Source organism: Notolabrus celidotus, chromosome 5 (genome assembly GCF_009762535.1).
Source record: "Notolabrus celidotus isolate fNotCel1 chromosome 5, fNotCel1.pri, whole genome shotgun sequence".
Lineage (NCBI taxonomy): Eukaryota > Metazoa > Chordata > Actinopteri > Labriformes > Labridae > Notolabrus > Notolabrus celidotus.
The window spans coordinates 26,461,878-26,488,582 of NC_048276.1; the positions used below are offsets into that span (position 1 = coordinate 26,461,878).

General features: G+C 39.1%; 1 protein-coding gene across 1 annotated transcript in view; it reads right to left on the minus strand.

The window, feature by feature from the left end:
• The window catches only part of opcml (opioid binding protein/cell adhesion molecule-like), a 232,020-nt gene that overhangs the window by 88,827 nt on the left and 116,488 nt on the right, over positions 1-26,705 (minus strand). The window contains exon 2 of the mRNA XM_034684416.1: positions 20,372-20,607. Within this exon, the coding sequence (XP_034540307.1) occupies positions 20,372-20,607 (236 nt within the window). The remainder of the gene's footprint in view (positions 1-20,371; positions 20,608-26,705) is intronic.

The following is a 26,705-nucleotide window of genomic DNA, read 5'->3' on the forward strand; positions in this document are numbered from 1 at the left end:
AAACAAATTAACAGGGAATCTGGAAACCATTTAATGATTATATTAAAAGTGGAGATAAAGGAGGGCTTTTACAGGCTGAAAACCATGAATGAGTTACTTAAATGAATCCCAGAAAAAGGATGAAGACACTGAGAACTGTTGTAACTTAACTTTTTGGATACGTAGATTTATACTTTACTTTATTCATGGGTATACCTTTAAATGTAACAGAGATTCTGTTTTGTGTACTTACCAGACTGTGAGAGAGAGATAACTGTGGGTGTGAAGGGGTGTTTTGTTTGTTTGGGGGAAAAAAACACAAAAATGACTTTTGTATTGTACACTATGATAACATGAGATTGATGTCTGTATAATGCACAATGTAAAAGGAAAAGTCAATAAATACATTGTTTAAAAAAAAAACATATGTAGTCACATAAAGCAAAGTTCACTTAGGCCTTGTTTTACTCACTTTGAAAATATTGTGCTGAGTGTTTAATCTGTGTAAAAGTCATTAGCTTGCAAAATGTGTCAATGATATGCACACAATGGTATTAAAAGATGAAACAACATTTTTTTTCTCAACCTTTTAATGTTAAACAGTTAAAAGATGTTGAATATATTTTGAACAGCAAACTCAGGAAGCACAGTGAATATCATTAGCCAACATGTTCGTAAATCATATAGCTTTGTAGCTAGCACACTGTTCTGAATTGAACCTTTTTCCTTTTTATGTTGTGCTCTGGACTTGGTCATCAGGATATGCGGTAGGGCAGGTTGTCTAACCGTTGGATGGGGAATCCTGCTCCAGCTCTTGTGCTGGTACTCTGGCTGGTTTCAGAATAAAGGGGCCATGTCCATCATCACCTCCGGTGTGTAATAAGCTTACTATTGACAAGCGCTCCATTAAAAATGAAATTAATGACACAAACTTCTGATGTGTTATTGTTCCATGTGTGTAACAGATGACTGAACAGATCCATCATGTGTCCATGATGTTTGCTTCCACAGCTGACCATCTGACAATATCAAAATGTCAGCTGTGAGGAAGAAACACACTAAAATAACTCGGTGAGAGAGTTGCATGTTCTACTAACGCTGTTAAAATGTGTCTCCACTCTCGAGTCATGAGTGACAAACATATCCTTTCACACACATGAGGCCTGTAAAGAAAACCTCAGCTCTGCCCACCTTTCAATAACCTGCTGGATGTCTTTTCTTTTAATGAGGTACTGATGCGTTTGGTGAATAACTTGAGATTTTTGGAGCCTTTTATTAACAGGAATGTCTTTCTATGATCAACTAAATAGGCAGATGAGAAAACAAGGATAGGTGAGTGCAGGCCCGCATTGAGAGATGTTTTACAAACTGTTGGATATTTTATGATTAAACCTGAAGATATGACCTTCAGAAAAGCAAAGGTTCTTTCATACTGTTTATTTCCTGAACATAGAATCATTCATTTGGTAGCAAGATGAGGACAGATTATTTGTGTGTATTATTGAGAACTCAAATTTTTGACTGTGAGAGTGTAAAAATAAAATCTGAATCTGACCTTGTGTGCCTTCAGTGCACAGTGTTGGCTTCCTGCAGAGCTTCCCTCTCTATAATGACCTGGGAAACTTTCTCGTAGAAGTTAGCACAGAAAGTGAAACAACTGCTGGACTCAACTTGTCAGTAATGGCCAGGGAGAGGAAGGACATCATTGCTCCTTTATTTAGCTTAGACTTCAATTCACCTAACTGATATTACCACATTTTTTTCAAGGTTCAAAAGTGAAGTGTACATTTAAGCTGAAATATCTCCAATATTCAAGTCTTAAGTGGTCAAAATATGTCTGCAGCAGTAATTAGCTCAGCTTTTGTGTTTGGACTCCAGCCAGCTTCTTCACACAGTAGTAGTGCTGACTGTTATCTATTTTAGGTACACTTCTACTGATAAGTACAGATTTACCTCAGACAACTTCACCCTAAAACCCCAAAACTCCTCCTTTAAAAGAGGAGTTTCAAATTACTGTCTTTTTTAATTTCAGCTTGATTGTCTGTCAGAATCATTTCTATCTTGCCATAAATAAGTCTCACAATTAAGATAGTCTGTAGTACAGCTGTCTCTCTTAGGCACATCTTTGGCAAAATACGTCATCTTCCATGGTGGCACAAGAAATTATTTAGAGATTGCAAACTTGTCACACTCTCAGATCTGCAGATAATTAAGTCACAAACTATAACCAAGGAAAGACTGGTGGGCCAGCAGACTCACTGTTTACGAGCCAAGTGAGCACATGCTGAGATTTCAAGATTGAGATTTAGTTGTTTTATCACTGATGATTTGTTCATGAAATGGTGGACAAAAATGATTGTGAATGATTTTCTCCAAAATCATTCTGTTAGGGTTTGGTGAAACTTTATCTACGGTATTATTTACATATTAAGGCACAAGATGTAATTGCTTTTTTACATAAATCATAAATGCAGTGATTTATGGGCTGTGTGAGCTTAAAGCTGGTGTTGGTAGTCACAGAGTAAAGATCTGTCAGAGAGAGGGACTTCGAATGTCAACACTATCCCTCCCAACCAGATTTCCTCTAAGCCCCCCAACACAGATCGGCGTGTGCAGTCATGATAGTGCCGGACTCATAGCCAATCGGAGGAGGTAGAAGGGGCCGCCCCTTAACCAATCAGGACAGAGGATTGGAGATTAGCTATGATTGGTCCGTCATAAGGGGAATAATAACATTGCTTCACACAAAAGCATTGGAAAACGCAGAGATTTCGCAGTATTCTCAAATTACTCCACTTACCAATGAGTACCGATGGGCATTATGACCTTTTCTCCAAACCCAGCAGAAAAAAAGCATCATTTTTTACACCATTCCTACCAACAGCAGCTTTAAGAAGGTCCAAGGGCATCGTAGAGATACCGGTTTTGAACATTCCCCACAGAAGAAGAAAAAGAGAGTGCACATTTGTTGGTAATTTTGCTCCATAACTCTGACTGCGATGGTTGAAAGACCGTCAGTTGTTGTCATATATGCTTGAAGAAGGCAATGGCTTACAGTGGAGATCAGTGTAGTTGCATGCTGACTGTTATGGAATTCAACCAAGCTTCACTCAAGACCGCACCATCAACAGGATGTAATTTGACAATGATTCACTGGTTTAGTTAGAACAGTGATTCTAAATTTGACTTTAACTTCTTGTTGTTGCTGGTTTGGGTTAACTTATTTTAAGGGATCTGCTGACGTTCCAGTGCATGATGACCCCTTTTAGGGCCCTATGTACATAAGGAAATAAATAAATAGAAAGACAGGAGGAGGGAGGGATGCAGTATGTGAAAACGAATTTAGAGAGGTCGGATAGTTTTGAGTTTATAATAGTGTTGGCAGAGAAGCTGGGGAGGTGTCCTGCTCCTGAAACTTTGCTATTAAGCATCACTTGTTGGTGACTGTGACACACTGTAAAACATTAATATATTTATTTTTTCAAAAAACACACAATGCAATTTGAGCCCAGTGTTAATGTGTATGGATCTGTGACAGATTTTGCTGTAAAATCAGTTCTGAACATGGATATTAGATCAGCGTATTCAAATAGATGATGAGAAACATTCACTGTTGAATTGTTTTCATCCCTTTTCACTGGTGTCCTTATTCAGCATCCATTCAATGGAAAAATGTTTACAGGAAGACTTCAACAAGATTAGTGCTAAGATAACTGGCCTTCATGCTCTGGGTGAAAGTTGTATAATGCTTGTTGTGGTTTGATCTGTACTGATGGAGGCTGCAACATTAGCTGGTTAGCATATACACACGTATTTCTGTTCTCCTTACTTAAAGCTGGGGTTGGTAGTCAGATTTAGGGGGGGAGGTTAGACAGAGTCCTGAGGAAATGCTACATTCAATTCATGCTAGTTTTCCGTGACTACCAACCCTAGCTTTAAAGGGTACTACTGCCATAACCAAATCATGTTAAAACAGCAGGTAAACATCCATCTGTGGTGTTGTATTCGTTTGGGACATAGTGACATCCCCCTCCTTCCCTCCTCCCTCTTAATTTACTGCCTCCTATTAGTTGTTGACAATGTTCATGCCATTGATCTTGAGAATTTGCATAAGCCAAGGCAAAAGTCTTTTGAACATAAAAGGTGTTTGAATTTATGACAGCTCAAGTTAAGTTTGACTCTTTTTTTGTCTGCCATACCAACAGCATCAAATGCTGTCTAGAGCCTGCCTCTTCTCTGATGATATTTTAGACATCACACAATTGGCAGCAGCAGTGAAATCACTTAGTAAGTTGGTTGGTGTAACGCCAAAATAAACTGCTTCATGCCTCAGAAACAGGAGATAATCTCCTTAGCAATGGGCCTGCTCCACTCAAACAGGACCTGATCACTTTGAAAACTACCCACTACCCCTCAGATAAGTGCATCATTGTTCAGTTATGACATTCATGAGAACGTCTTGGTGTAACCAGATTGAGTGATTAGGATGCTTACATATCCCACAAACAGCCCCCAGGTAACAAAACTGCAGGAAGGGATGTGGAAATGTCTCAGAGCAAATCATTAGTAGTACACACACTGCTGTTGGATAGAGAACATCAAATAATGTATTTGAATGAAAGCCAAGGAAGCTGGTTTAACATCTCTGCATGTGTTCATCATATGAACACAACCATGCCACTGAAAAACAGGAAAATGAAAATAATGCAGCCTCTGCCAAACAGCCACAGAGCTCAGTAGGTGAGACATAGAAAGTGAAACCCCCACTAGCCTCGGGGAAGAAGGGGCAATTTAAAATGTGTTACACAGGCAAAGCTTATAGGGCTTACTCTCCAATTTCAGTTATCCTAATGTTGTGGAATATTTCAAATGCCTCATTACTTGCATTTTGCGAGAAACGGAGAAGCCTCTCTCTTCTCTATAATGAGCCCTGAAGCTTATTAGACCGGTGTGCATTGAGTCGAAAGGACCAGTGCTTTTTCTTTTCTTCTTGTCTTTATGGCAGCAAGAGGCTAGGGCCCTAATCAGAAAAACACAGAGCCACATCATTACACATGACGAAACTAAAGAGGATAATCCTGTCGTCCGTTAAGGGTGTTTTATAATAAAATTGAATTACTCCTGCCTTCTAACATATCATGCTGAACGGGCCTTCTGCTCAGGAGATGCAATATGTTGCCAAAGCTTTCCTCAAACGGATGCCCTCAGATGGACATATGTATCAAAGGACTCCCCACTGGAGTCAATGCGTGAGGCACCAGACATGCAGAGCCTCTCTGCATGTTGGCAGCAATGCTGAGACAGCTAAACACATTAACACAGTTTCCATTCGCTCTCACCCTCCTGTTAACTTGCAGTAAAATCCAGATAGAGCTTTAGTTTCATCAGAAAACTCTGGTTCCACAGCTCTCAACAAGCTCTCTGCAACTTTTGGAATAACAACTGTCAAATGTCTGGTAGAATAAAACATACTTCAAGAAAACAACTCCTCTCATAAAAAAGTTTGGACGAGCTCCTCGAGCAAGCAGCAGTCCTTCTTTGAGAACTCAATCCAACTTTAAAAACAGCTCATCCAGTGAATTCTGATCACAATTCAAGGCACTGGGACACTATTACAACCTCTTTACTGTATGTGCAGTGTTTCAAGTGTTGTAAGGCTCCCTTTGGATTCCTGCTCTTATAGATCCAAGTTTCCAAATTCAAGGTTTATTGTCAGCCTGGAGCGTGTGAGTGTACGAACAAGAACGAACTCAGATACTCAGGTCTTGGTTAAAACAAGTAGTAATGTAAAACATAAGAATACTATCAAAAAATATACAAAGAGTAAAAAAAAGTACATTGCTGTGTACAAACAGTCAAAAACTTTACAATAGGTTAGTTGAGTAAATATACTTCAAATATGGATAACTACTGGGTAAGACAACATTTAACACATTCAAAACAACAACAATAGTACAAAGATGGATAGCAACATCTTCAAGACACATTTTAGTGGTACAGGTCAGGTTTTGGTATTAGTGAAAAGATGTGATGGGGCTGTTGTATTGTCCAAAAGTGACAAACCTGAGATGATATATCCAATATTCATATACTCAGAATAACCACGATTCAAGCAGACTGCATAGAGATATTTCTGGAGGACCTTCAGATGAGGTCTTCACATGTTGCGTCAGTGCTGGTCTGTGCTGCTCTGCTATTTCACTTGGTGGTGAACGAACAGGTGAGTCTGCAGATTTTTGTCCCTGTCAAGGCAGCTGCTTTATACAAAGGCCAAAAACAGCCAAGTCTTCACTTTTCCATGTACATTGTTAAATCCAAAATACTCCAAAAAATAGGAACCCAAGGAGCTATGCCATGGTGAGCCGACGGTTGAAAACATCTTATAGTTACCAATAGAGGTTCAGGAGGTATTTTGCAGACAGATGATTGGTTCCCTCTCTAACCATGTAGTATGGCACATTCTCCTCAGCTCCCATGAGCTTTTCTTTTACTTCAAATCAAATGGTATGCCAAGGTGTACGTCCAAACAAACACGACTAATAATAAAAATGCCGCCTGTTTCAAATAATTTATCCAAAAGATCCAGCAGTGAAAGCACCCTTAGATAAGCATGCCTCCTGATAACCCACATTTTGTGAAAAACAGTGGTAAATGTGCCTCTATAGAGAATAAGACCTGATAAAGTTCCCCCAGCTTTAGCCTATGGTGTGCAAACATGTTGACTAAAAGCCCCACAAGAGACTTTTGTGTTATAAAAACAAGATAAAGTACTCTTAGTGATGGAAACCCGACAAAGTGTTGCATGTGCTTCTTCATAATAGAAAATGTTGTACAGCAGTTGTTCCTGTAGTTGAAACTTCACAAATAAAGGAGGTTTTAACAGTTATAAAGAAAGTATGTTCTTTTGAATGCAATAATAAAAATGGGGATATGAAGTCTGGTCTATCACTGGGAATTCCCAAAAGTAAATTTGGTAGAGCTCACACTGCTACCCACTTTAAACATTTCAAGTATTTAAGCTCTTGGATAGAAAGAATGGCTACCTGGTGCGTCGTACATGCAAAGCTGCTACTTCAGCACTGTTCCACATCCCACAGTCCACTGTAATGGCATTTCACATGGAAGTAGTAACTAACCGTGCTTAGCCTGATGACACACTTATCCTGGAGCACAACAACATATTTGGTCTACCTTTGTTTCACCTGTTGGAAACAAGACACTGGATATTTGTGTGTATGTGCATAATATACATTATTTCTGGCACACAGGTATGTGACATTTTTGCTGTGGGTCTTTTCCAATTAACTAATGTGTCTCCTTGTGTCCCGCACTGTCGTTGTTTCCTCACGTCTTGGCTTTGTGTGAGAAATTAAAAGAGAGATGTGAGAGAGACCAGAGGATGGAAGAGACAAATAAATCTATTTGGTTGTTGCTGGAGCCCCCTAGTGGTGCTTGATGGTAGCGCAGCCTGATGTAAAGACAGGAAACTGTGAAACAGGAAGTTACATTTATCAATTGTCAATCGATGGCGTCTCAACAAACTTGTTTCATCCTTCATTTTGAGACTAGTAGGACGCATTGGGTCAAATGTTAGCAGAACAATTTTGAGTCCAAACTGAGGAAGGAATTTTTCGCATATTCCGGCATTGATCAGTATTTCAGTAGCTCAGATCTTTTGGTAGGTGTAACAAAAAAAAGTGCACCTGCTTCTGACTGCTCCTAGTTGTTGTGTTAATAAAGAATGTACATAGATATTGCTTGAAATTATCAGAAATTGCATTTTTAATATTTCATATTGTGCTCTGGTATGTTTACAATAGGCAGACGCCTTTGAATCACACTAATTAACATGACAAAAAAAGAGAAAGATATCACATTTAACTAAACTAGTTAGCATTAGCAGGTTTTTAGCTTGGGTTATTTTAAACAACCTATTCCAATACTTTTTAAAGTGTTTAATAATGAAATAATAAATCACAACGATAGATGCCAGTCATTATTCAGTCATTAGCTTCACTAGCATTGATGGCAATATACTCCTAGCTTATTCAAGCTATACTAGGGCATACCTTCCATTTTATGTTAGCCCCTGTTTTTGTTTATCATGTCTATTTAAGTCCATGACGCTGTTTTATCAACATTTCATTTTATTTCTTTGCTACAGTTTTATAGTAAGAACTTAAACTTCAAGAACTTTGATACAGAATCCTCTACTCTCTGAGTCATTTGAGTTCACGTTAAAGCTGACTGGATATCTAGGCACAGGAACATGAGCCCAGTACACTTTTGTTCCACAGCCTCAGTCTGAAGTATGTCAGGTACTATTGATGAGCTCTACAGAGAATAATCCTCATAGTGGTTGCTGGCTGAACTCCCATCCATGATTCTTTGCTGCATGTCTTCCCCTACTCTCTAACCCCCACATTCCCTGCCTCTCCTCAGCTGTCAGAATAATAAAGGGAAAAAAATCCCCCAAAATATAACTTAAGTTCATTGTTTAACATAATTTGTTTGTAGTGGTATTACTATTTAATTTTAACATTTCATCTTTATTTAAAATATTGTATGTATAGTGCAATTTGTTATGATTCCTGTGGCTTTTTATATTACTGGTACTGTTTAGATCTGCACAGTTATACAACACAAAGTTTTGTGTTTTTACCAATTTACAGAAATAGAAACTGAAAAATGCTACATTATTATCACTTTGTATTTAAAATCATCTTGTATATAGTTATAATGTGTATTAATGTATCAACCTCATGTTGTTTTATTTTCTGTATATCAGTGCTGCAAGAGCGCTGTGCAAAAATAATCAAATCCTGTGTGGAGTAGCAGTTTTTACTTATTTTTATCAAATAAATTATATGTAAAATCCATCTGTGTATCCCGGTCCTAAGCTCTTTCAGATGTATCCTCTTTCCTCCATCTGTGTCTCCTCTCTAGGTGCATTTAAAAATTTGAAAATCATTTATCATGGCAGAGGGGGAACAGTTTCCGGGTCAGCCGTGTAGAGAAGACTCAGGAATGATGCAATTAGAAAGACCCCATTTGGGTCCGGGTGTCTTCAATCCCAACTGTTATTATAATCTTCCTGTTTTTATCTTCCTTAAACGTGGAGCACACACTCATTTTCATAAAAATTGATGAAATCAGTTAAGAAAATATTTGTAACATTGTTTTGTGGAGTTACATTTACACAAATTCAAACAGAAACTTTTCCTCATAATAGACTGCAGGAGAGAAATGGGGAGAAATCTTGACTGTGTGTTAGAAGACAAGAATACAGGCAGGAGTGTGTGTGTGTGTGTGTGTGTGTGTGTGTGTGTGTGTGTGTGTGTGCGTGCGTGCGTGCGTGCGTGCGTGCGTGCGTGTGTGTGTGTGTGTGAGAGAGAGAGAGGGATCACTTGGAACCAAACTGACTGTGCGTATGCACAAATACAGCACTTCAATCAAGCAAATTGCCAGGCTGCTTTAATTTCTATTACTGGATTTCATTAGATAAGTAATGCAACTATAAAGAAGGTAATTATGTGAAAAGATCCGTTCCATAAATTCCATTTAATGAAACTGCAATTCAAGAAATTCTTGTTTGAATTCATCAAGACTGAAGTGTAGCAAAGCTTCTGCTGCTGGTTGCTCTGATATGCTACAGAGTCAGGTAATGGATGTGCTTTTAAAATCATTCCAAAGACAGGAATGTAGTTCATTGTTTGTGTCTGTGTAGCTGATCACTGCGACTGCATGCGCGTGTTTCTACTTCTCAAAGCTGATGGAGGCATTCCTCTGTTTGCGAGTTAAATATTGTATTGATTTCCTCTTGCATTGTGGATAGACCCCGGCAAATGAGCACAGCAGAATTCAGCTGTTTATAAGCTCTTCACAAATATTTCTCCCTGTGCTTTGAGTGAGATGTGTTTAATTGATTGGAATCCCACTTCTTTGCAATACGGAGATAGTTTGATTGAATAAGAAAGCTCTCACTGCTCCCAATCCTCTCATCCTTTAGTACCTTTTCTGACTGTGAAAACTCCTTCATATTCAGCAGTGCTATACCGATGAGGGTATAAAACATTGAATAAATATATGAAACACATCAAATATCAGGGCTGACTTAGCCTCCCACATTTTTTGAAGTCAAAGGTTTTTGGAGCAGAATTAACAAATGTGTTCTAGGATTGGTCTCTCATATTTATGCAATCAACTTGTCCACCTCTTAACAAGCAGCTGTTTTTTAAAATGTCACGTCGGCCCTGTTTCCTGTAAAGTCTGACATCGTCATCATGATGATGTCCAATTTAAACCTCATAATATTTGAAAAAATACACACATAATTTCACCTACATGTCCATTTTCTTATCAAAGCTGAAGACAAAATAATACGTTGTCATATTAAAGCTCTGAATATAATGCTAAATGATGGTGCTGCTCTATTAGCCGGAGCTATGTTATTATTACAGAGCTAAACTTCAACACCAGCTGCCTTAATGTACAAAAACAACCCCTACTTCACTCCTACAGGCAAAAACAGATAACTGCTGTTGACACTGATCACTTATCATCTGCTTATATCAATAACAAATCAAAGACAACTCTAACCCTGTAACCCTGCAGCATGTTGTTTGTCCTCCTGCCAGTGGTTGCAGGCATTAAAATAACTTATGGAAGAAATCTGTCTTCATGCTGATTGACTCATTTGCTTTGGAGCTCATTGAGTGGCATCAATATAAATGTCAGTCTGTTTCACAACTAGCTAAAAATGACAGAACCTTTAATAAGACCCTTTAAGCTGATACTTAATATCATAAAACATATCCACACTTACAAAGTTACAGTAAGTTCACTGGTCTGGAGGCAGTCACTCTTTCTGGCAGCACCAAAGCTATTTAACATTGTGTCAAAGAAAAAACATTCTTAGGTACAAAGCTGTATCAAAAGAAACCTGGGTAATAACCCTGCCTGTGTCCAGGACGAGATTGCTCTAAGCTAATTTCAGCTGTCTTCACTGATTGATATTGACTAAAGGAGCAGGCTGAAGATTGGCATCAGTGACTGTGCAGCTGATGTGGGGTAGAGTGTTCCTTTAAAAACACTGTCGCCATGGAGCTAAGAATAAGGGTGTTGCATCACAAAGCTGTATCTCTAATCTTGTCATTACTGCTTTTATACTTGTTGTTATTTATTTGAACTAGAGGTATTTAGCCAACTAAATGATTCAATGTTGTCACCCTTCGTAATCGGTACTGAAATTACATATATTGGAGCAGCCACCTGCCACTAGCGTGGGCTGTAGCTCTGGTTACTGGAAAATGCCAAATTGCTAGATTGCTCGACTACCCGGATGTAAAGAAGCACAGATGACAGATGGCATCTTTTAGCGCAACACAGATTATCAGTTTTATGATGTAGAAAACAGAGACCAAGTTGTATGTAGGCTGCGTTAACCCAACACAGACTAATGTGTAACCACCACAGGCAGGGAGGACCAAAGGCTGGTGGTACTAGCTCTGCAAATTAGCCACACTTGGAAAACACATATTTGACATAATTTACCAACAGACTCTGAACCGGTGTTTAGCTGGGTCAAATACACAACACTCAGATTAGAGTTGTTCTGTGTTAGTCTTGAAAACTAGTTGGTTAGGCAAGAATATAAATTTCCATTTTAACAACTGGGAAATCAGTGGCTTCAGAAAATCCCTAATATTGACCTTATCACACTAATGGTAGCTTTTGTTTCCAGGCATTGGACAGAGGTGTGCTAAATGAGAAGAGGACACAGATAGATGGATCTTCTCTCATGTATGACCGAAAAAAAAAGATGCAACACTGATGGCATCCTAGACTATCTTTCATTATGTCACCTATCGCCCATGAGGGGTCATGTTTCTTTCATGGTTTATAACAGCAGAGAAAAAACAAAATCCTAGCTTGTATTGTGGAGGGTCTAAGCTGTCATAGGTAAGAAGAAACAAAAGTAAATACAAGTAAATCCATCTTTTTTGTTTTGTTTGTCTGTTTATTTCCCCCACGGTCTCCAACTAGTTTCCAATGTAAATCTTACAAATGTTTTACTGCTTCAGCTACAGTCTCTCTAACCCTTTAACCACCTTTAATATTAACATCAAACATTTGAACTTGATTTTTGTTTGAAATATATACAAATGCATGATACCACCTCATCGAGGAATTACAAATGTTTCATCATGAGGGCAATCTGGGGACTCATCCCTCATTGTGTTTAGATGATTTAGCCTCTGGGAATGATGGCTTATTTCTTGGGGCTGCAGGGTTAGCCAGTCATTAGCAACAAAGGACATCAGTGCATGACTTCAAATTTTTGATTTTCAATTGTTTTGTTAGCATTACTTGCATGCAGAGATTGGTCAATAGATATTGAATTATAACATGACTTAAAATAGGTTTTAGATTTTGGTGGATTAATTTGTTCCTTTTGTTTTCTACAATGAGGATTTTCTTGCATAGTTCCAAAAAGGCAACAAAAACCACAACACTTCTTGCAGCAAACTATATCCTTCATCTCAGATTATTATTATTTTTTTGGCAGAATCTGTGAATAACGATTAAAAGTGAGGAAAATCCTGATCCACTGTGCATCTGGAAAGTAATGGACATTGCCCTTTCAGTCACCGCCACAATCACAATTGGTGCAGAATGGCATCAACAGACGCACACTGTTTTTCTGGGAATAGGGACAGGGAGTTGTTAGGGGGGCTCTGGCCTGCTGCAGTGACCTTACCATGTATGATTTTAATATTTTCTTTGTATTGTTTTATGTTTTCTGTTTCAGGGATGAAGCTGTTTGTTTCTATTTAGTTGACAAATGCTTATAGAAGTTATGGTTCACGTTAAACTGCAGCAACATTCATGACTTGTGCTGGAGTCCAAAGGGTTAAATAGAGAACAATGCTAACTCTTTCAAACACTTCACTCAATCCTTTCGAATCTCAGTCGTGGATTCTAATGAGCTTTTTGTTTTTTTGCAACCACATGCTCAGGCTCGATCCAAGGTCACCTCCTTTTTTTGTTCATAGAGGCACAAAAATTGCAAAATGGGTTCTAAGGGAGGGAATACTGATTGTTGAGTGAGTCAATTTTTGTGTTTCCCTCAGCAACCCACACTATCAGATTGATCTGTTATATCAGAAAAGCTGTGCCAGTCATACTGTGCATGATGGAAATAGCAGCAGACATCAGAGCAGCTTTTCGAGGAAGAGAAATATTGTTTCAGATTTACAACAGTCAGAAATGAGCAGTGCAAATCTGCTGAAGGATTTTCAATATCTCAGACCGTTAAGTGCAGTTAGTGATTCATCTGCAAGTCACAATGTTGCGTGGTTTCACATGAAAAGTTTGTAGCTTTTGTTTCTTTGATTGTGTTACATGCTTACAGATTTAAACTCTTTGGCTGTTTTCGAAACCGCCTTCTTCATACTACCTAGTAGGCAGTATACTGCATACTGAATTTTGTCCAGATCAGTACGTACTGCTAGTATATAAGGCGGTTTTAAAAAAAAACGTTGTATATTTATATGACACAAAATGTGTGTTGTATATGTTGTCCATGTAGTGAGAGGGGCTTTTTTCTATTTTAAGCAGTAGCATATACATGTATTATTGTTACCAAATCTTAAAGAGTCTATGCTGTCGACAACCTGCCCATGTGCACCCGAAATGCTTCCTAACACTGCTGCTTGCGTACTTTGGTGTCATAACTGCCTGCTCAGAATGGCCTATCACGCTCTGGGTGAATATTTACTTTACCAACAAAATGACATGTTGATGTTATCTACATAAATCAATATAACAATCTAATCAATAGATGAAGAATCTAACATTGGTCAAATAGGTTTGCAAATATATACGTGTGATCTTTAATACTAGAAGGGCCAGAATTCCATTTCTACTAGAAAGGCTACGAGAGGTAATTTTGACAGCCAGATTAAAAATTGTATTATCTATTATGATACATACCCAATATAAAGAATGCTGTGTTTATTGTTTAAGGATGTACTGTATATTTATATATAGGATGAAACTTTCCACGACGAGTCACTTTCATCCGCTTTTTATTCAGATATAGATTGCTGGTCTGCACTGTCCAAATCCTGGAACAAATACCAGGCTTCCTCAGCAGTCGTCTCTCTCTTTGTGCTTCTCTTTGCTATAATTTCCAAAATAAATGTGTCTAATTTTCTCAGTTTCAATCCAAAACATTTCAAATGGCTTACACTAACTCACAGCCGGTTTCTTAGTTTTATAGAGACAATAATAATTGCCAACCGTCCAAGAGGCATATACCCAGCTTGAAAATGTCATGTATCTCCTTTTCCAACAGTGTAGGTAAACTAATGCCATGCACACTGGTTGCACTGGACAAAGGCAGTCAAATGCCTCATCAGCATTTTCAATTTCCTCTACAGTGTGTCTGTTTTATGTGGAAATATTTCTTCATTTTCTGGAGCATGGAGCTAACTCACTCAGAAAAAGTACCGACAACAGTACGCTTCTATTAAATTTATTGTATTATTAGATACATTGCCTTCTTTCAAAAACACGTTCAGTTCAGTTCAATGTGCATAGCTCCAATCACAGAGCCCTCTCTGGTTCAGCTTGGAAACTAAATTTAGAGATTTAGAGAGAAACAGTTTCCTTTCCTTTATTTCCTCACAATCCATTTCTCCTCAGGTTTGCTGAAAGTTGGATATCATCCCTGATCTCAGAATTTACCTTGTGTGAACACCTTTTACAGGTTATTTCATTCTCCTTTAGGAACACAACACAGCCTTCCTTTAAGTCTGAGGCAAAACCAAAATCACAAAAAAATACCGGATCCTCCTCCAGTGGCCTGCTCTGTGTTTCATCATGAAAAACACTCCAGCCCAGAGGATGAGACAGAGGAGACTGCATGGAGTGAACACAATGTGCACCTCCTGTGCTGAGTTTGAGTCAGCATGCTGTAAAGGAGGGGCCTTGAACCTGTTCAGATATTATCAGCCAGCTGGGGCACAAAAAGGCAAGAAGAAGAGTGTTTCTGATGGCTGAAGATGCTTAATGTGCTGCTTGAATACCGCAAAAACAAATTTCTAACCATGTATGTAACAATAATGGGTGCCCTGGTGTCATAGAAAGGGTTTTAGCCGGTGAGATATGCAGTTTATGTTCAGGCTTTAAAACCTGATAACAGTTAGTAAATGATAAATAGAGTGCACTCACAGTCATTTTCCCACCACTTGAAGCGCTTGTTCACACACTGATGGCAGAGGCTGATATGTAAAGTGCTAATCTGCCCATCAGTCCTGATTTAAGCATCCACACTCTTAACCCCAAAGAGTCGATGCCTTCAGGGGCAGCTTGGGGTGAAGAATCCTGATCTATGATTCTCTGACATGTAGACTGCTGAAGAGGGGAATCAAACTAACTGACAGAGAGATTACTCTTTCACAGTGCCAAACATCATGTTATCATTGAATATGATGAACCATTAATGGTATGTAAAGGCATTTTAGTCAAAACACCCAACTTAACCTTGTTCTTTTTCTTCTTTACAGTGAGCATTTACATTTTCGTGGGGGGGGGGGCTCCATTCAAACGCAACACCAGTCTGTTGTCATTAAACAAGGTTGAGCTCGACTACATTTAATGGGGAAGCTGGTTAGGCTAAAGGGGGTAGTGCTAACTTCATAGTGAAACTGATAACTGAAATCAAGTGACAGACAAAGTGACCTCCTCACAGTGAGCTCCTGTTTATAACTGTTCCCATAAGAAGGAGGTAGTGTCACAAATTGTTGTATATATTCCCAATGAATTAATCTCCGCTGGTCGGTACGTTGTGTCATACGTCACAGGGGGATCTGCATGCTGATTGGCTATCGAGGCCTGAATGATTCGCTGGAGCTCAGATTTTCTAACTCTTGTGAATTAATTTGCACGTATAATTAGCTTAATTTAGGTGTATAATTAGCTTTGCGCAAATTCTGTCATTTGTGCCACCCGACCACAACTTGCGTCTATTCTTTACAATGACTTTACATGTAATTCACTCATGCAAATTTTATTTATTTTGCATTTGGTGTCAACACCCCATAAGAGCCCCTTGAGGTGATTTTCTTTCTTTAGAGATTTAAATGTTGCCTTTTCTACCACCACATAGCGCAAAAAGGGTATGTGTTTACCCCTGATGCACTGAAGAAGAACTGCATTTTTTCAACTTATACTTTGTGTTTTGATCTTGCATTGATTCTAATGGGAATCATTTGAGCTGTTGAAGCCAAATAGCTCTCATTTGCTACTGCATATATGAGCTGCAAATATATGCATGCTGGTGATGTAGGTGATGATGTGAGTGCGTATGTTGGTGATGTAACTAGTGTAGATACTTTAGCACTGATCTAATCTCAGACCATCTCGACCACTCCATTTTGACACTCCAACCTGACATTGCATTGTTTTGTAGTGGCTTGACTTTGAAGCGCGACACACAATCTACTGGGTGGTCTTATTTTGAAGCTTAAGCCACTGCAAAGTCTGATAAATGATGAAAATGTGTAGTTCAGACCAGGGATAATCACTGATAAGGAATCAGCTCTTTCTTTATTAAAGAAGCAGGAGTGAATTCCCTTAAGTTGGGATCAGAGTGTAACCACCACTTCATGAGGACCCAGAGTCCTTGGCTCCTCTCCTACCCCCTCTAGTCCTTGGGATACATATAGTATGCATTACAAAGCACACTGAGATATTGTTCTTTCTGCTGGTGGGGCTTAACTGCAGCCAGTCCACTCCTTGTGTGCAGTCACCATGGAACCAGCTGCCCTATATTCCTGCGGGGATCAGCTGACAAGGTCACTGGGCTGATTGATGTCAGCCTCTAGAGTCCTCCTCTGTGTACAGGTTCATCACCAATCTCCATTTCTGAGGTGTTAGAGAGGAGAGCGCCTGTGGGGACGAAAGGTTCGGCTGGAATCCCCTGTGGGCTTCCTGATGCCACAAAGGTGGATGTACTGCTCTGCATTCATTAATTTGTAACTCTGGGTTCTGACATAAATCTGCTGCTTCCTGCTGAATGTGCTCACAACACAAAACTCTTACAAAGTGGCAGCAATTGTATATTAAAACTGTTCTGTGTATTGGCATGTGAGTAATCAGGCTGAAGCAGCATTACAGCACTGCTGGGCCAAAAACCAGTGCCAGCATGAGAGAAACACTGGGCAACGCTGTTCCCCTGCACAGCCACCATCCACCAAAATAAACAGAGGGATTGCCTACATAAATATCACTAAATCTCCTCACTGCAACCACAGTATCATTCTGCATTTCGCTCAGAGAGACGAACTACACAGATATATAGCATATAAAGCAGAATGTGGAAATTATTATACGCTGCATCTCTCCCTTCACCCATTGCTCCTTCTGCACCTTGCCAGAAAAACAAGTCTGCAACACGGATTCAGTGATGAAGTCTTCACTTGCATTGTAAAAAAGCCACTCTTATATCTCTAAAAATGAAAGCATTCATGTTTTTGCAGCCCGAGGACACTCAATCTCAGGCCGCATCTGAAAGAGATTTATAATCCAACACATGAGAGAGCTGAGGAATACATTTTACAGCTGGCTCTCACTTTTGTGTTAGCAAAAAACCCACATCCATCTCCCCTCAGATCAACTTTGTTTCATGTCACACATTAAATGTGCATTATATTTATAGATGTTAAATTAATATGATGTAAATATAATTAAAAAAAACCTTATGTAGAGGTTACCTGCCTCCGTGCTGTGTTTTGTTCTAGAAGGATGCAAAATGATTAAATGATTACCTGTCAATCTGTGTTCGTATTCAAACATCAATCAAACATATTGACAACTGAGAAGACAGGATGAGGTGTAAACCGTCAGGGGCCATGCCCATGCATCAAACAGCCCCCTCCTTCTCTGCCATTATCAGATGACAAATAAGGACACCTCAGTGTAGAAGACCTGACAGTGATAGCCTCGGCTCATCCCCCTGTCAGTTAAACAGCTGGTGCAGGGTTTGGGTTGTGCAGCGTGATGCAGCTTTGTAGAACTGTCAGTTAAACGAGAGAGCTTCAGAACGATGATGCTCTAACTATCCTGAGGCTCATGCTGTCAAACAATCTAAAGATCAGATGCAGGGTAGAGACTACATGATAATCAAGTCCATTTTGAGCATGATTCCCTTCCTTCAACTTAAGTGAGCAATGTCCTGATTGTGTGATTGGCTCTAAAGATTACCGTGCCAGTATCTCCCGAGGTGTGAGGTATTTTAAGAGTATATTTTATTCCCTGATCATCTTGAAAGAAAACATAAATATTAACCATGTTCAATTTTTACAATCCAGTCACCTGTTGTCTAAGAGGAGCACCAAAGGCGATGGACTGTCACTAATTCTTTCTGCCTGTTGTCCGCCATGTTTGTTCACTCTGAAGCCGTATTTGACAGCAAGAGTTTTGTGGCAATTTCCTGTTCCTAACCTTGGACTTGGTTATTCCCCAATGGAATCTGTTAGTGTGTAGTGTGCTGTATTAGTCATACTGTAGCTGTCTCTTTCTATCATGTGTGGGTCTCTCACATTTTCAACATCTGTTAAGTTTTAATACATTTTTTAAGGCGGGCTAACCTTATGAAACATTCCCCATGTTCTGGATGTAAACATCATTTCCTGCTGAAAGTTAAAGTAGAAATATGTCCTTGGCTGGTATCTTTCCACCAAGTATAAGCAAGCATAGCTCAAAAACTACATGAACATTACTCAGTGCCAATAAATCAAAACAGTCCAATTATCTTTCATTACATTGATAGGGACAAAAAAAACATTTTTACAAAATTAATTATCAGATTTTCAGAAGGAAAGGAGTCAATTCAGATTTAACACTTATCTGGACTGCCTTGGATTTTTGCTGCAAATATGGACCAGTTTAAGGTTTCAGAGCATAAAACTAGAATGTGTTACTGATTAGAAAATGACTCACATTGTTTAACAATGAATAATAGCATGACATGCATTATTTATGATCCCTAAGGACAGCTTGAATAAATTGTTGTTTGGGAGTGGGTAAAATAAAGTTCTGCCTCAGCTTCATTAGTAAACACAATTTGTGGATTTGTGTAAAATGATTCACTGTTACATGTGTTATGTTCGCAACATTGCAACACAGCCTGAATAGTTGACTTTAACATTAGTCCCACCTCTGCAGGCCAACTAGCCAATCATAGTTCAGGATTTTGGGGTGGCTGATCAGATGTTAAGTGGGGCCATGGCCACCCCAGGCCACCCCCTGCACCAGTCCTGAGTGGAGAGTTGTAGCAGAAACTGGCCTTGTTTTGTACTCCACACTGTTTCTGTTGCGTGCTCATTTATTGTTGGAATATTGTTAGAGTGGTGTCATCCCTTCTTTTGTGCAGCAACACAAAGCACCATCACCAGTGTTTTGTCAGTGTATCAAAGCCCTATGTCGCCTGGTCCATGTGGCTCTTTCTAGTTTCGAGTGTGATCTTGCAGTAGCCAGATGGCTTACATTCAAGGTCAGGAAAAGGGACAGATAGAATCCAGGAGAAAGTATAATTGGAGATGTATGAACTTGTCAGCAGCAGAATGTGCTTTTCTCTTGTTGGATTAAAACCATGGCCTGATGCTTCTCTGCATCAATTAAGAGCTGATGAGATATAATCATGAATTATACAGTTTGGAAATTATACAGTATGAAATGCTCAATGTCAATCATGATTCAGAAAAAAACAAGGTCATCCTTTGTACCAAATCTTTAAACGGTGCAAACTGCTTCCATTTTTCTTATAGTGTTCTCTTTGTGATACGATATAAGGTTTCTCAAACAAATACTTAATCTAAGTTTTAATTATGTGTCAGCAGAGCACAGCTTCGCGACCAAACTTCAGATGCAGACTCAGAGCATTGCTGCTAATTATTATAAAAAGTCACCATGGAGGAAATAGATTTTCATCTGAAGAGACAACAGAAAGTCTGAGTGCTTCGAGTTGATTTAGGAGGACTTTGCAATGAAACTGAGCCAGGACATTTTTCAATGTACTGTCCCCTAAATCAATATCTATCAGCAAACTTAAATTAAATCGAGATTGAATCCCGGTGCAATCACCGGTTGTATTGCTGGCTGTATTCCACACAGCATCCTAAAACAGAGGAGGGAAGATTTCTTATTTGATTTTCCTAAAGACTCACATAGGTCCAATCCTGAAAAGAAAAACTTTACTTTTCAACTCTAAAAATCAAAAACGTGAATATAGCAATGATATGCTCTGATCTTTGTTGACACTTCTGTTTGTTTCTTGTGTCTGCATACAATCACCGACTGACAGACACGCCTGTTTAGGTCTTACCTTGGACAATGAGGTGCACTTTTGTAGATTTTGGTTTCTTATTGGTGAGGATGGAGCAGACATACGGCCCTTCATCGTGGACGTCAACATTTTGGATCTTGATGCTGTATTCTGTGGCCGCTGTGTTTTCCATCAGGATGACGCGAGGGTCCAGAGACCACTTCTCACTCCCTGCAAATAGGATGGTGGTGCGATTGAGCCACGCCACTCGAGACACTTTGCTGTCAACATTGCATCTGGAAGGAAGAAAAAGATGGATATATAAGCCTTTACCAGAAGTCTCCTTTTGACAACAGTGAAGCCTCTAAGGCTACAATTCGACATCCAGCTATGTCTGATGATGTGCTGTAAAATATATAATTGGTTGCTAGTACCAGTGTGACCATGGTAGTAGGATTTTGATAGAAGTGCCTTTCTCCATCTTGGAAGGAGACATTCACATTACTTTATGGAGAGTGAACCCCCACAGAGTATCTGTATCAAACTCCGTCTCTTCCTCCACATTGAAGCTCAGCTCTGATCAGCTGTCTCCGGTGTTCACAGACTTCTTCATCACCTCACTGGAGACGTGCCACATGCCAGCCTGCTTCAACTCCTTCAACATCAAAACATTAAGGACCCCCAGACTCAATGATGACAGACCTTCACCATCATCTCTGTGGTGAAAAAATCCTTTGAGTCCCTTCAGCTGTCACACATTAAGGCCTTAATGAAACAGCTAGCATAGAGATAGCATATAAAACACATTTAAATGCATTTAATGAAAACATGAAGAAAGAATGGCATTTCCAGCATTCAACAGTGCTAAAGTAGGTTGAACCCCCAACCTCTCTAACACTGATGATATTCAGACAAGAGCACAGACATGATTCAAACGTCTGCAATGCACCAAGCTAACGTCACTGCTTTGATGAATTCTGCTCTCTAAACTCTACTTTTGTTAAGTTTGGTTCTGCTTGTAAATGTCTGTGAACTCAAAGAGGATAAAAAAAACCCCTTCATTATCAATAGAAACATTCACCCACTCAGTTCAGAGGTGCAAAGACTGAACTACAACACATTAATGAAATGAACTTTAAACAGTCTATACAACACACATACACAGAGAAAGTAAAAGGTATTACGGTCCATGATAAATTCCTGCTAGAGCACTCAGCTGGGACTACACACACACATACACACATACAAACATAAACAGTTCAATTCCAAAGGTCTGAGAGGAATCAATGCCTTAAGACCCCTGATAAAAGAAATCAGTGTCCACAGACCTCAGATCAGCTGGGAGTTTGTTACATATGCTTATTAAATGCCTGTTTTTGTTTTGACTTCAGATCCATTCAGGAGGCTCATACCTGATGATCTGAGGGATGTGACTGGGTTGTGGTCAGTGAGCAGGTCAGAGAGGCACTGAGGTGCCACACTCTTTAGAGCTATGTAGACCCGAAGTCATGTTTTGAATTAAATCGAGCACTGTGCTGGCAGCCTGTGGAGATCTTTCAGTGCTGGTGTAATGAGTTATGTTAACACTTTGGCATTTGAGTTTTAGATGAGCTGAAATCTGCATACTGACTTTAAAGAATTGTCATGATAATCACTAGATGGGCTGATCTCTCTGCATCCCTGCTCATCTCTTGCCCACAGGCTACATCATCACAAACCCAACCATACTGTGTAATACATATAGTAAACAAGCAGATGGCTAACTCTGTAACCTGAAAATGGAAGCATAATATGCCAACCCACAGGGTAGCTCATAGCTTAGCCAATGGCAAGATTAATAGTTATCACAAAAAAAGAAATGTGCAGCTGTTTTCTTTTTTTCATAGTTAGACAAGATACTAGCAGAATAAATGCAAGACATGTTTTTGTTTGGCTTTCTGCTCTTCTCTGGTCACATTTACTCTTCAACAGTTTTCATTGAACCAGAAAGTTTAACAGAGAGATCGGCCAGGTGCGCAGCAGCTCTATGGGAATTACCCAAGGACAATGACGAGGGACTCAAGGAGCGCTTTTGAAGCTAAGGTGGCGCAGATTACGTACTGCATTCACATCTATACATCTAGTGAATGCCCGTTCTCTGACAAATAAGATGGATGAATGCTGCTCCTCCACTTAAATATAAAACAGGAATCTAACATTCCACCACACACATCCCATCTTGCTCCCAATGGTGTACAGATGTCATAGTGAAGAAGTGTTACGACCCTAAACTAGAGACTTACACAGTCCTGAATATTCAAGTTAAATGTTAAATGTTGGCCTGTTCATATTAGCATAATATTCCATGTTTAATGTTGGTACTGTGGCATCACAAGGGGACAGGTTGTGGATGGGTGCTACATAATCCATGGCTATCAGCAACCAGACAAAATGGCCACCACTAAGCACACTACAACTCCCAGCAGCCACCACTACCTGGACAGCTGCAGGTGCTTAAGAGCCTTGATTGAGGCAGGACAAAAGAGCTGGAAGTCAGACTGGGAGAGGGGAGCACACGGCTGGATGAGGAAAAAGGAGCACTGGGAACTGAGCACAGGAAAGTAACTGAAAGGAACCTTTTTTTGATAACAGAGACTTTAAGTTGAACTGGACTCATTTTTGATTATTTTTAAGAGGAACTATTTTCTCCTCCGGGAAGTTTTAAGTTACCTTTTGATACCTTGTTTGAAGAATGACCTGAGTTACCTTTTTGTTTTGTGTGATTACACCTGTGGTTAAATAAACCCCTCTTTTTGTTGAACCTGACCTGAGACTGTTTTGGAGTGATTTTACACTTTACCACCTTGTACCGCCCTAGAAACCTCATGATGTCACAGTATCATATACTGTATAAATAATGGATGTAGTATCCGTGACATCAACCATCTGTTTCTGAAGCGCTGTTTTGAAGCCAATCGTCGGCGGGAGCCATATTGGTAATACTGAACTCAACCTAACTTCTGTCGAGCTAGTGTGAGGTAAAGAGGCCGGCTTAGAGCCTCCTAGCCAACAGCTACAGTGTTGGCTAGGAGGCAGGCACTGCCCACTTGTCAGTCAAGTCAGCAGTGCCTCTCATAATGGAAAACTCGTCATCTTAATATCCTCAAAATTGCCGCGTTATAAAACCAGATCCAAACACAGACATGTCAAAGGTGGTGACTGTATTAATTACCACATTCATCCATGACAGCATTTGGAAAGCTGTGCAGTAGTGATTCAACTGTGCAATCTAGAATAATAACAGTTATTATTGAAACCATAAAAGCTCCCGCTGTGAGGAGAGAAAGTGTTCCACGTTAACAAGGGCACCTTTAAGTCCTTAAAACTTGACGTCCATCCCTTCAGCTGCATAAATGTTGACTTTAATCAAAACACTTCAGTACGATCATTCAGTCGAGATGAAAAGATGGACATGAAACAGACCAAAACACACATCAAAAAATCCAGCTGGCATGAATGAGTCTTTGAAGAGTGTCATTGTTTACTGAACTCAATCCTTTTCAATCATCATGCACAACAAAAAAATATGTGAGACAGCGTTTACTCTCTAAAGAACCAATATGTTCTCTCTATCTGGAGGTAAACTCCCAAAGAAAAAGTCCTGAAAAGTTTAGTTCAACTTGGAGAGGATAACTTGTATTTTTGAGACCTGCAGGTATTTCAACTTTCCCACAGCTCGGTGAACACAAACTCACCTCTTCTCGAGGAGTCATAACGGTCTTCATGAGGAGAAGTTTAACTTTAAAAGGTCGGAAATGTCAACTAAACTGTGGCCCATTTATTTAAACCTGGCAACCATCCACACTGCATGGTGTATATTGAGCCTCACGTATATTAGGCAGTCCAAGCTTCAGTATGTTCAAGTTGTTCCTGTTTTACATTCATCATCTCTTTTTGAGTTGTTCAGCTCTTTATTTTCCCATGGATCATCTTGTGTTATGTATTTCCTTGATGTTAGACTATTGCATTAAGATATGTTGAGTTAAAGGAGAGACTTTTATGCTACTGTCTATTTTAAAAGATTCATTGTAAAAGCAAAGAAAGTGTTCTTACAGTATTGTCTTCACCCTTTAATGACAGAGAACCACTTTAACGTTTTTATAGCTTCATTTTAATTGAGCAAGCTAACGTGCTAACCCCAAGCAAAGCAGCTCAAACAGCCACCGCTCTAGGTAAGAAGGAGACTAATGAGATGAAATCTAAAGATTATAATAAAATGAATGACTTGAAGCAATAAAGTATTTTGTTCAATTTAACAGAGATTATCCTGACTGTAATCTGAATCTCTTAAATCTTTATAAAGAGGCACAGGAGCAGTGCAATGAAGTCGGAGGGGTGTGACTGCTTGATTGAAATGTTGCAGGAGGAACATGACTCGAGGACTGCCTGAATCAGGTATCCCCCCCTCCTTACTTCTCTACACATCATTAATGTCCCTCCTTTTTTCAACAAAAACACCCAAACATTGCAGCTTTGCATAGCTACCTATGGGTTTCGAAACATGTAAGGCCATGATCCTACACTATTAATGCACAGAGCATAAACATTTTTAAAAACAAACTCAAGACCAACCTTTTTAGTCTTGCTTTTAACTGAGTTTTATTCTTATAAGTTTTATTTATTTATTTATGATCTAGTTCAAATTGTATTCACTTTTATTTATTCATGTACTTGTTTATTTTACTTACTTTAAATATAGCATCTTATTTTCTTTTAATGGTTTAATATTTTAGTGTTTTATTATCTTAGAAGTGTATTTTATTTTGGTGATTTTAATTTCCTGTGTTGAGTTTTAACATCTTATTCTACCTCCAGTGTTTCCTCATTAAGATATCATGACAGCGTTTCCTCAGTTCGTTGAGAAACTTATTTTTTATTTATTTATTTTATTTGTATTGTTTTTATTACTATTGTTGCATATATTGTGTTCTTAACCCGTGGGTTTGGGGTCGGGGCTGGGTGTGGGATCTCTTAATTTATTCTATTTTAGGTTGCTTTTATGTACAGCACTTTGAGATACAATGTTATTGTATGAAAAGCGCTTTATAAATAAAGTCTGTTTGATTGATTGATACATGATTTAAAGCAGCACAGGCTTCATCCACATGGATTCAACCCAAGGCTAACTCCAAATAAGTGAAATGTTGTAACAACTCAATATTTTTTTCAGCTCAACTGCTGTAAAGTGTTCTAACTTACATAATGAATCAACTGAAATGAAGAACATGAGTCAAAGGATAAACCCAGTAAAGAAGCTGACCCACATAGTAGGATCATGTTATATGGTGTGGCTACAGAGCTCAGTGATAACCAGCAGTCCCTGGTTAGCATCAGATAACTTTGTCACTTGTGTGTTTGTTGATGCTGAGCTGATGAGTATGTCTAGGAAAGAGCGGTCACCAACTTCTTTACTGCAAATGATTTAGAGTCTATCACTGGGCAGTTGAGTAAAATGCTTATTTCAAATTACATGGCTCTGCTAAATACTTGATTCTGATTGGTCAAAACCCCCACAACTGTATTAGTAATCATTCTCAACAGCAACTGTCTTCTAGATATATGTAGTTATTAATTTTAGAATCAATAAATCATCGTCGCATCAAAATTGTTTCAACTTGTTTATGGTTTAGCTGGTTTAGGTGGTTATGCAAATTAGACTCCCTCCAGGCTGAGAGAAGACTCCTCCTGTTCTCTACCAGTGCACTGAACATTATAACTATTATACATGAAAGCTAAAAGCTGAATTCCAAAGCTCTGGGTATTCAATGTGTGAGTCACTTCTAATTTGACTGCATTTCTTAACGCCAATTTTCACATTCACCATTTTGCTAAGGAGATCACACTGTCGCTTTCATGAAAAAAATGTAGGGTGCAGGAAGTGCTTTATATTTCACTAAGTTAAATGCATCCTCATTGACTTGGTGTTACTTTTCTTACCCTTTCAGCCTTTGTGTTGTTAATAATGTAGGAAGGTAAAGTACAAGCTGCTACAGAGCTGAGTCAATGAAGTGTTGAAACAGATCCCCAACCTGTCAGCTGGAGAGAACCAGCGCACATCCAATACATATCTGTGAAAATGTATTTTACTCTGCTGTCTTGTTGTTTGGTTGGATTCTGTCCTCACAATCTAATTGTGAGTTCACATGACATTACATGGTACAATGTCCCAGCCCTGTTGATGGTCTGTGATTCAATACAATGTTCCAGGCTTGTCCCGGTGGCAGCAGGTATGACCAGCAGTCACAGATATGGAGTTTCAGACAAGGCTTCATGCAACTATCTGTCACTCCCAGGTGAGCAAATCCAGCAGCTTGGTCTGTGGCCCTGTGCGTGAAAATATGATGATGTAGGTATC